The sequence below is a fragment of the Centroberyx affinis genome, unplaced genomic scaffold (genome assembly GCF_046629955.1).
Source record: "Centroberyx affinis isolate AG114_WGS23_722 - 3 ecotype Tasmania unplaced genomic scaffold, CSIRO-AGI_Caff_v1 ptg002184l_1, whole genome shotgun sequence".
Taxonomy (NCBI): Eukaryota; Metazoa; Chordata; class Actinopteri; order Beryciformes; family Berycidae; genus Centroberyx; species Centroberyx affinis.
Genome location: NW_027280492.1, coordinates 52,667 through 64,055, shown reverse-complemented (window position 1 = coordinate 64,055; position 11,389 = coordinate 52,667). Strand labels below are relative to the sequence as shown.

General features: G+C 41.3%; 1 protein-coding gene across 1 annotated transcript; it reads left to right on the top strand.

Annotated features, from left to right (window-relative positions):
* Positions 1–130: 130 nt before the first annotated feature.
* tfcp2 (transcription factor CP2) lies at positions 131–11,389 on the top strand. The gene is made up of 17 exons (XM_071532298.1): positions 131–478; positions 777–981; positions 2,487–2,638; positions 2,852–2,928; positions 3,057–3,162; positions 3,528–3,634; positions 3,981–4,133; positions 4,253–4,363; positions 5,064–5,152; positions 5,359–5,407; positions 6,622–6,663; positions 7,502–7,595; positions 8,115–8,205; positions 8,335–8,441; positions 9,597–9,739; positions 9,927–9,978; positions 10,160–11,389. Exons 2-17 carry the CDS (start codon positions 860–862, stop codon positions 10,195–10,197), a joined length of 1,533 nt encoding a protein of 510 aa, XP_071388399.1. The 5' UTR covers positions 131–478; positions 777–859; the 3' UTR covers positions 10,198–11,389.

The window sequence follows — 11,389 nt, the reverse complement described above, 5'->3', positions numbered from 1 at the left end:
ATAAAGTTAATAATAATTGATAATTCTCCTCCTTACCAGAATCATGTCTGGTCAGAAGCAGTAGGTGGCGCTAATGCATCTTAGCGTTGGATGCATCCACTTAAAAAAAAACACAAGAGGAAGAGTAAACGGAAATTACGGAAGCTTCTTTACCTGACGAAGATAGATAAACAAACAAAAGAAATCCGTTATTTTTCTCACATTTTGAAGTCTAAGTGACTTGTAATCAGTATTTCATTAATGGATATTTCTACTAGTAACAATTTGTTCTCGTGAATCCTCAATAACTAAGAAAAAGAAGCGCTAACGTCTCAACGGAGTATAGCTAACGTTAGCTAGCTAGCTAAGTTAGCTGGCAGGCTACGTAGCTAATTGGTTAGCTCGACATGTTTATTTTAGTACTGGGACGAAGGAGCGAGACATGATGGCATGAAACTGTCGCAGTGTTAGCAAGTAGCTACACTTCGCTCACTTAAAGGTAGATTATGCATTCTGTTATTGCTGTACGTTACCTAACTAGCTACCTAGAAAAATAAAAATATGGCTTAAGTTCTTTGCATCTACTCATCAGTCAGTGCACGATAGCATACAACATGTGCATACTCTGCATAGATACACTAACGGTCAACCTCACCAGCTCAGCGTTGCTCAAAATCATAACTGAGTTTGGCACAAATGGCTGTTTTGACCCTGTTTTGTCAGTGTATCCTTACGACACTTAACTGTGACAGGTGTTGACAAGCGAGTAATGTCATGTTTCACTTTCTCCACCAAAGATTGCAAGTTGTTGGAGCGCAGGTCGAAAACTTGGCTTGAGTTTTACAGGAATTGCACTCCGCAAGCTCTGTACATCGTCACCATGGCGTGGGCTCTGAAGCTGCCGCTCACCGATGAAGTGATCGAGTCCGGTCTGGTCCAGGACTTTGATGCGAGTCTCTCAGGCATTGGCCAGGAGCTTGGAGCTGGGGCCTACAGTATGAGGTACAGTAGCCCTCTATATCACTTGTACTGTTGGACTGAATAGTGCTGCACGTTGAACATTGAAAGGGGATGTCATCTGGTCTCTGACTCTGTTATACACTGTCAAAAACAGTATTAATTGGTTTAAAACTGAAGACATATCTTCTGTTGGTTTTGTTTGCAGGCTGTGATGCTTTTCAGTCACAACAATGGCACCTTCACATTGTCTCTCCTTCAGTTTTCACTTTATGAAGCCATTATCACTTGCTCACCATGCTTAAGTGTCAGGAGGAGTTTGTGTTTTCACTTGACCCCGAGCAATAACCATGAGATTTAATGAATACTGAACTTGTTTTGTAGTTTGTTCCACCGACAGACTGAAAAACGTTTTGATGTGTGTTTTTTTAGTGTAGACAAATACACCTGAGGTTCTGTAAGAAAAGTTGTTGTGTTAGACTTTTCTAAGTCATTTACTGAGGTCATCTGTTGAGCTCCTATGTATGGAGTAAAATTCCTGATTAGGGATGCTCTAGTTGGGTTTTTTTGATCTGAGATGCCAATCCCAGTTATTTAGTAAGAAAATAACCCTATTCTGATTGAATCTGTTTTATTAATGTACAGTTTGTTCAGATTTTTCTTTTTGGCCAAGTTGGAGTACAGTTTGAACCGAAAAGTGACTTTATAATTACTTTGAATTGACATGTGAAAAAATGAGGTCCTGCTCTGATGGATAGTAGAATGTCACATTTATCACTAGGTGCAGATGGATTGCAAAGCAACGTGCTGCTCGGCGACCATCAAATGATATAAATGCTTTCATAAAATTTGAATTGGACAATTAGAGTTGGCCTGTCACTAATCAGCAGATAACAGATATGTTTAGAGTGAATATCTCCATAGATCTTTGAATTCCTGTTCATGACTTTAAAGTTTGAATAGGCATTTTATTCATATGATGTTAGTAGGGTGTTTACCTGTTGTTAGAAATTGGCTCACACAGACAGTTTTCATCATGCCAGTTGTGTGCAATCAATTTAGGTCTTGCTGACTCAAGCACATTGCTTTGCTGAAGAAAGAACACTCTCTTTCAGTGTCTTTTTTTTTGGTTTAGTAAGTGCTCTGTTACATGATACTGTGCAATCTGCAAAGTGCCTGTTTGTTACTGAAATTCTTCTGTTGAGAGGAGAAATGAGATACACAGGCTGGATACCTTGGAATTTGGTAGTGCTGCCCTAGTTACCTCCATTGTAATTAATGAACTGCAAAGCTGCAGAACATAATAACCCACCCTTCAGTTTCTAATGGCTTCTCGTGATGTTTGGTAGTGCAGGACTATCCATTTGATTTAGCCTTGTTCTGTCTCATGAGGTTGAAAGTAGCCTAATTAATTCTAACAGTTGAACATCAAGATTCATTTTCTGTAGAATTATTTTAAGCAAAGGAAAGGATATAAATGTTTCCCACAATCAGGTGATTAGGCTTTGGCAGCTTACTGACCACATTGCTGTTTTGTCTCTGTTCTCCAGCGATGTGCTTGCCCTCCCCATCTTCAAGCAGGAGGAGTCCAACCTGCCTCCAGACACTGACAACAAGATCCTTCCCTTCCAGTACGTTCTGTGTGCAGCTACCTCGCCAGCCGTCAAACTGCATGATGAAACACTCACCTACCTCAACCAAGGTCAGCATCTGGATCACAGTGACAGCCTTTCACCTTGGTGTGAATTTATTCATAGTGGAAATAAATGACCAAATAATAACATGCAAGTCATGTTTGTTTTTCGATGGTATTACTACTAAGGGTAGACAACAATTGCGGATGCCTGGTGAAAGAAACCGTCTTTGTGACAATCATGTAGGACATCAGATCTCATTGTTCAGTGTATCATTGCAGGACAGTCCTATGAAATTCGAATGCTTGATAATCGGAAAATGGGGGAGCTTCCGGAAATCACTGGTAAAATGGTGAAGGTAAGATCCTGACACGGCAGTTCACTCATGCATAGTTCAGTGTCTGTCAGGACATACCAGTATAAATGTGTCAACAGCATCTGGATCTTCCTCTAAAGTCATTGACAACATTGTTCTATGAATTTCAGAGCATCATCCGCGTGGTGTTTCATGACCGGCGGCTTCAGTACACAGAGCACCAGCAGCTGGAGGGTTGGCGCTGGAACAGGCCCGGGGATCGCATCCTCGACCTGGGTGAGCGCTGACCGAGCATTTCCCTGTCGCTTCAAGAAATGGCTGGTCTGCTCTGGATGGATCCAGAGGGATCTGGTTTGGATGTACTGGGTTGGATTTGTGTGTGTGGCGAGAATGTTGCTATGCAGCCTTGTATGTATATTAACCATCCAACAGATTTTAGATAATGTCAGTTCAGGATGTTGACTGTTCACATGACATTAGGGTTACTTGACCTTAGAGAACTTAACATAAGTCTGCTAGGTTGCTTGGTTTGAACTGAGTTATAAGCACAGGGTTTAAATTACATTGGTAATATTTTGGAGCAGATGGTGTGGATAAAGAACACTTTTGATAACAACCTGTTTCACATTGATCCATTGCAGATATCCCCATGTCAGTTGGCATGATCGACCCCAGGGCTAACCCTACTCAGCTTAACACTGTGGAGTTCCTTTGGGACCCATCAAAAAGAACCTCAGTTTTTATCCAGGTAGCATGATGGACAACACTGTTGTTTTCCCAGCACATATTGTAACTTCCCTTCCTGTGTAATCCTGAATTAGTTTCAGCCTTATAAGGATTGGCACTGATCTCAGGCAATTTAAAGCACTTTGTCATCATTGAGCTAAGCTTGTCTAACATTTAGTGTACTCATCCATTCTGTTTGGCAAACTGGCAAGCACACTGGATGTAATTATCTGGGCAGTAATTACTAATACAACAGTTTTGCTAAAATCTGTTTAGCTCTTGTTTTTCTTTTTTTACTGAGCCAAGCTTTAAATTATGTCATCATATCCTGTATAGGTTTCAATTATATATTCCCTTCCTTGCTTTAGGTTCACTGCATCAGCACAGAATTCACCATGCGCAAGCACGGAGGAGAAAAAGGCGTGCCTTTCCGTATCCAGATTGACACATTTAAAGAGAACGAGGGTGGAGAGTACACAGAACACCTCCACTCTGCCTCCTGCCAGGTCAAAGTGTTCAAGGTGCGAGGAATGAGCGAAAGACAAAAGAAAGAATATAATTTAAATACCTCATTACAAAAGTTAGTTGCATCTTGTCATTCCCGATCACCACGTTGATGACCTTACATGACCCGTTTCAGCCTAAAGGTGCAGACAGGAAGCAGAAGACGGACAGGGAGAAGATGGAGAAGAGGGCGCCACAGGAGAAGGAGAAGTACCAGCCCTCCTATGAAACCACCATCCTGACAGAGGTTAGCATGGTGCCAAAGTGTGAAGTGGGGGTGTATGGTATGGGTTTGAGGGAGGAAGAGATGAAGGGTAGTTTGGATAAGAAGAAGGGTCGTCAAAACTAAATATAACCTTTATTTAACCAAGAGGGCCAATGAAGAGTACATTCTTACTTACAATAATGGCCTGGAAATAGAAAAAAAAGAATGCAGGGGTCAAAATCAAAATAAAGAGCACTGGCTTAGGTTTACCTGTAGTTAATTTGTACATTACATACATAAATGCCAAAACGCCAAGGTTTGTGCTATTGCTTGTTAGTGAGTCGGATCCGGATCCGCTCCAAAATGTAATGGGTTCTTCCTTGGCCCATGCACACCCTTCCACAAAGTTTCATGAAAATCGGGCCAGTAGTTTTTCCGTAATCCTGCTAACAGACAAACAAACAGACAAACAGACAAACAAACAGACAAACAAACAGACAAACAAACAGACAAACAAACAAACAGACAAACAAACAGACAAACAAACAGACAAACAAACAAACGGCACCGAAAACATAACCTCCTTGGCAGAGGTAATAACAAGTAAGGGAAACTGCACACAGACATAACAACAGGAAAAACCAAACCACTAAAACGTTTCACCAGGGAAGGTTGTAGATGATAATCTGTTTTTTTAAGGTTATCGATGTGTCAGCATAACAAACGTGTCTGTCTGTTGCAGTGCTCTCCCTGGCCTGAGGTCACTTACGTCAACAATTCCCCGTCTCCTGGCTTCAACAGCACGCACAACAGCTTCCCAGTTGCAGAAGGGTATGAATGCTTGACGATTTCTGCCAATGCTGCATGATTAGTGCTGCTCGCCGTAAGTTTATTTGCTGATAAACAGATGCACAGCGGATACGCGGGGCTAGAAAGAAACACGTATGATACGTAGCTGCTGCTTAATGCGGATAAAGCCAGTAGGATTTCAGCATTCTTCCCGAATTCCAACATTTTGCATTTCTCATCCTTTATAGAAATGGATCACCCAACCACCAGCCTGAGCCTGTCGTTCAGGCAGCAGATGTAAGTACAAGTGCAATTTCCCTCTCTGGATTTATTGTCTGGCTGCACCCCGCCTCACCGAGCCCCTGCATGTTAACAGCATCAGTATATACACAAATGCAAAGCTGACATTGTGGCTGGCATCTTCCTGCCTCCTGGCAAATTCACTGAAGCACTTTCAAAACATACAGTAAACAAAGATAAGCCTTAACCGAAACACAGGGGTATTCTCCTTCAACCCCCAGTGAGCACATGTCACTGTGACATGGTGGGTTTTTTGATGTTTCAGAGTGAACTAGCCATTGATCCAAGGCTTCTAATTTTTTCACCTTGAAAAGATGCCTTGTCAGGGTTTTTTTGGGCAGCTGTCTAGCTGATATTTTGGTGTGCTTAACACGCATATGGGGCGCAACAAGGAATGAAGGCAGGGGGGAGTATTGAGGCTGGCCACTTTCTAATCTAACCCAAGCATTTATAAACCGTTGAGCAAATTAAACTGTTACATTATTTTCATCCACATTTATTTATTAATGAGATAAAATGAATTCCTGACTAATGGGGACTGATTCGTGCAAATTGATTTTGAGAGCACCAATTACTGTGCTACCAAGACTAGTGACATCCAATGAGTAAGTGAACACTGACTTATCTTCAGTGTCAGTGTCCAGCTTTAAGAGACTAATTTGCTCAATATTGGTTGGTTTTTCATAGACTCAGAAAGCTTGAGTCCCCTCTTTGCATTAGACTGCCAAATCTGATGCACTAGACGGTCAAATTTAAGCCCTGCAAAAGGTTTTCCTCATCTTAAGAAGTGCCATGGTGAGAGGAATCTACTGTATGTATGCGTGGTTTCTGGTGGTAAAGTCCATGTTTTAACCCCTTTCCTATTTCCTCCCCCATTCTCTCATATCTCTTCTCTTTAAATTATAATGTAACATGTCTATTGATACTGTATTTGCCAAGAACAAGACACTTTAGACCTAATTGAGCTGCTAAGGCAATGGTGGCAGGATTGGCCTATTTGTTGCTTTATGTAAGTTATCTTCCAGTTTCCTTCTATGTTGATATATATTTCTTATGGTGATCTGTTTGTTTTGCCAGTGTGTTACCCAATGCTTCATCCTGTTTTATCCCAATTAACTGCAGGCACAGTTTGTATGTTTTGGGAAGTTTGAAAGAACAAAGTAAATGAAAGACATTTTGCCATAGAGATAAAACAGTTTTATCTCTTTCAGTTGTTGCCTTTCAGTTGTCATCTACACAGTGAGAGCAACAGGGTATGTTTGAATTTATTTGCTGCTTTCTTCCATAAATTATTAGGTTTTGCTTTTTCAAAAGCAAAAGTGGGCAATGTATTTGGTGGGATAGCTGTGTTTGACAATGGTGTATCTGATAAGATTCCTATCATTTCTGTTAAGATGTTTGCTCAGACAAATTATTAACAAAGATAAGCTTTTCTAGTTGGTTTTATTCTTATTCTTTACTTACATGCTGAACCAGCTGTAAGCTAACTATAGAGGTCATAATATCAGGGAAGCAATGATCTGCCTACTGTTGAACACTAGAATTCAATAGGGCTTCAGTGGTCCTGAGTGTGTGTTTGTGTGTGTAGTTTACAAGGCAACAGCAACGTATTTCTTTCTAGCCAGGAGGTTATTTTTTCTTAGTTAAAAGAGGAAGATTGAATATAAATAAAAAGAATAGACCGCCAATGAGCAGATGAGTCTCCAATGAGGAGGCTCATCTGCTGGACTTTGTTAGTAGGACAGACACAGAAGATTGTGTCAAAGATTCTAGGGAGCTAGTCCTGGTGAAAACAAATGATCATCAGCTGGCTGAAAGGAAGCATATCGGTAATGCTTGTGGTCAGTCACCATTTGCCACTCTAAGTTTGTTGCAAATCCAAAATTTTAAAGTTTTCCTGAATAGAATAAAAGATTTTAAGGATCGTAATTCGTAGGTGTATATTTTCTTGCAGTGGATTCATACATTTCTTTCAGTGAGACAGTCATTTCACACCAGACCACTAGGACCTAGCTACTAAGATTATCGTTGAGATGATTGTGATTAAATCTTTTGTCCCTGTTTCTGTCTGTCTCACTCTTTTCCCCTCAGAATTTGTTACCCGCAGCAACACCACAGGATGCACAACAGTGGCTTCACAGAAACCGCTTCTCACCCTTCTGTCGGCTCTTAACCAACTTCTCAGGTAAGACAGCTCCTGACCACAGAGTTGGCACAGATACCCATTACGTCTGGCATAGTATCACTTTGGTTCAGAATAGCTTGACTCAAGCCCTTGCTTGCTCCACTGGTTATTTGTAGCGTTTCAGAGAGTATAGAAACAGGGAAGGGAGGAAAGATTGATGCACCAGTACACCGGAGACAGGATTTTCGGGGTAGCAGGGTGGCGTAGTGAGTAGAGAGGACCTGGGTTCAAGCCTGCGTGTCGGCACGCATCCACCCTGCTGAAATGTCCTTGAGCAAGACGCTGAATCTCTACCAGCTTCAGCGCCGCTGGTTTGTAGCTGAACCTGCACTTGACCTCCCTGTGGAGGGGCCAAGTGAAAAGAGGATTCCCCTACAGGGATCATTTTGTGATTTGGATGCACATATCAACTAGTTGAGTCACCAAGACAAACCCCTTGTTGTGTAGTTAGGTTTCACATGTGTTTGGAGGGGGTTTACACTGTGAAGGCTGAAAGCAAGGTCTTGTTTTGTGTACCAGGGGCAGACCTGTTGAAGCTGACGAGGGAGGACGTCATTCAGATCTGTGGGCCGGCAGATGGCATAAGGCTCTTCAACGCACTGAAGGGACGGTGAGTCTCCTCCTTTCATTTAATTCTGTATTGGAATATGTTATTAACGTTACTAATATGCCAAAGAAAGGCCTCACAAGTTCACTGACATCAGCATTGTGTTGCTCTGTGTGGATTTTGTGTCTACAGGGTGGTACGTCCAAGGCTGACCATCTATGTTTGCCAAGAGTCTCAGCAGGCGCGGGAACAGCAACAGAAACATGAAAATGGAGATGCTACCAGTAGCACTTTCTTCGGTCAGCCTGTATTCATGGTTCATGCATGTCTGTTGTAACATAATGCATAAATTAATGTGTGAATTACACTCTGCTAATGAAGCAATGAGCCACAAGACACTGTGCTTTACAGTGATTTCAGAGCAGCTAGGAGTCGTTGGGCACGACACAAAGTGGTGGTAACACAGCATTGTAATAAAAAAGACAGACAGCAAATGTTAAAGTGGTAATCCACAACACACACATCCACACATGTTTTTTTTTATTTTGGCAACATCTTTGGTGATAAGCGGTCAATGGTGTGGTGTTTCTGTGCTGCATTTCCCAGAGATCACCTGTCAATCAAACTGACCAGTACTGTGACATTTTTTTACTTGAATTTTCTGTTGATGAAGTTTGAGTTTCTCTAGGTGGCGCTCTTTTCTTTGTCTGTTCAGCCATGGTGGCTATCACTGCTCATGTTAACTACCCAGGCCTTCTATTTATTCCAAACAAACCACTGTTAGTGCTGCCTGAAACGTAACATGCATCACTTCCTGTTCACCAGAGGATTTTCCTTGGGAAAGACCTACCTGATACCAGATGTTTACAACGGCAAATGTTAAAGCGTTCTTGAACTGGGTATTGGTTGAATAAAGAGTAGCAAAATGGACATTTATTTATATGAAAATGTCACAGATTATTACTTTAAACAAATCTTATATCAATCGCTAATAATGAAATGGTAGTAAAAAGAAGAATGATTAATTGCTATTTTTCTGCCAGGCAATATAGGTCTTAAACAGTAACTAAACAGAGTTGTTGCTAAATGACACATAAGTACCGGTGTGAGTGGTGATTTACAGTTAGTGCTTTAATATTTAAATGAACCATTATATGGTCACAGATTTGCGTTTATTGGGCGTTTTACAACGGCTTTGAATGTGAGCAGGCAAATCAGAACTCAAGAATGAAACTGTTATATAATGGGGATTTCACTCTTAATTATATTGCACTGTATTGCATTATATTGTTTAATACACAAAATGCAGACATACAGTAGTCACTTGTCTGTCTAAAACCATAAGGCAATCGTAACATGTTTTCACAAATTACATACGGATCATTGTGAATTTGGATAAATAACAGGGGGAAAATAACAGCTGTGCTCTTGCCTGCTTGTCTTCCTGCCTGCAGTGTATCACGCCATCTACCTGGAGGATCTGACAGCTGCTGAGCTCACAGAGAAGATTGCTCAGCTGTTCAATATCTCACCCAGACAGATAAGCCAGATCTTTAAACAGGGTCCCACTGGCATCCATGTATTGGTTAGTGATGAGGTAAGATCACCTTTCTTCTGTTCTACCTCTAGTCTCTGTCTGTTATTAAGGTTACACTTACAAATGTTCACATATTATAGACCAATCATCATCACACATGCTAGTTAATATCTATAAACTGTTCGGCAGGTATAGACTAAGATCAGGCATTTATGTCTCCGTTTAACATTTGCTCTCTTCTTAACAGATGATTCAGAACTTCCAGGATGAAGTGTGTTTTGTTCTGGACACAATGAAAGGTAAATGAGCTTGGCAGCAATAAAAGTTCCTCAGTGACATGATAGTGCAAATGTTACTCTCTCAATTTCTGGGTTATCTTCTGGTGTTTCTGTTTCTATATTTAACATAGTCAGAGCCATGATTAACTTTATCGTTGCAAGTTTATTTTTAACAGCCTGCCCTGTTTTTCTTGTTTGCCAGACGACACAAATGACGGCTACCACATCATCTTGAAGTGAATACTGGGCAGGAGAACAGTGTTGCCTTGCTCTCTTCTTTAGACCCGATCCTGTCAGCCCCTCTAGAGCTTCATTCTCCTTGCTCTTCCTGGAACGTGCGGAGATGACCCAACGATTCTCTAGAGGACGCTGCAGGAACATACGACTGAAGCACCTGGCCCTCTCCTCTCTATACCTTATTGTCTTACTTCTGAAGGAGTGACTCTGTTGCCATAATGAAGCAGCATTCTCCTTCTTGCCCTGCCGCTGTCTCTCTTAAATGGTTACGTTTTCCTCTCTGTCGCTTACGTCTCATGGAAAAGAGGTTAGAGGCGCCATGGCCAGTGTCACTGTTTCTTTGTTAGCCGAGCATCTGGTGTGCCAAAGCTCTGTGCTTCAGAATCATGAGTTGGTTGTCCCTGTTTTGTTTTTTTGGGGGTTTTTTTAAAAAGAAAGAAAGAAAGAAAGTTATTCTGACAGTACTTGACCTTCAACCTGCAATGCAGCATGGTTTCCCCTCGTCCTGCTAGGCTGCCTTACTTGATCCACGTTAACCAGTCTGGAAGGAACGGCCACACTTTGACAGCTAATGCAACCACACAGGTACAGGAAAGAAGCATGAGAAGCCTCAAAGTCAGCCATCAGGACATCAAGAGTCCTCTGTCCTCCCTAAACTTTTGCCTGTTTGCCCTTTTGTGAGAAAAAATGAAAAGATTCTCCAGACCCCTGAACACTGTTAGGACTGTGCAGGTTCAACATATTGTCACCCATCATGTTTTTTGTTCATGAATCTTGAATGACGATGAAACACTGCCTACTTTAGTGATCACAGTAGCAACACCATCAGCCTGTCTCTGGTCCACGTGCTGTCTGTCCCCATCAGCTTATTTAGCACGTCAGTATCTCATTACTTTGGCCATTTCAAACATTCATTTTGAGTAGACAGTTGTTTTAAAAATGTTTTCATTATGAATCATGTGTTACTTTTACAGTTTTTATAATCTTTTTAACAGATGTATGTTCCTCCATCATTGTTTTTGGACATTACCACTCCCAAATACTAATACATGTAGTGGGTTGTTGGGCACACCAGAACTGCATGTTGAAAGATATAGTTAGTTTATGTTCAGTCCATTGTACTGCTTACATGAAATGGATAGCTTGGCATTTTAGATGTTGTTCATCTTTGCCTCATCTCATTATTAAAATACTT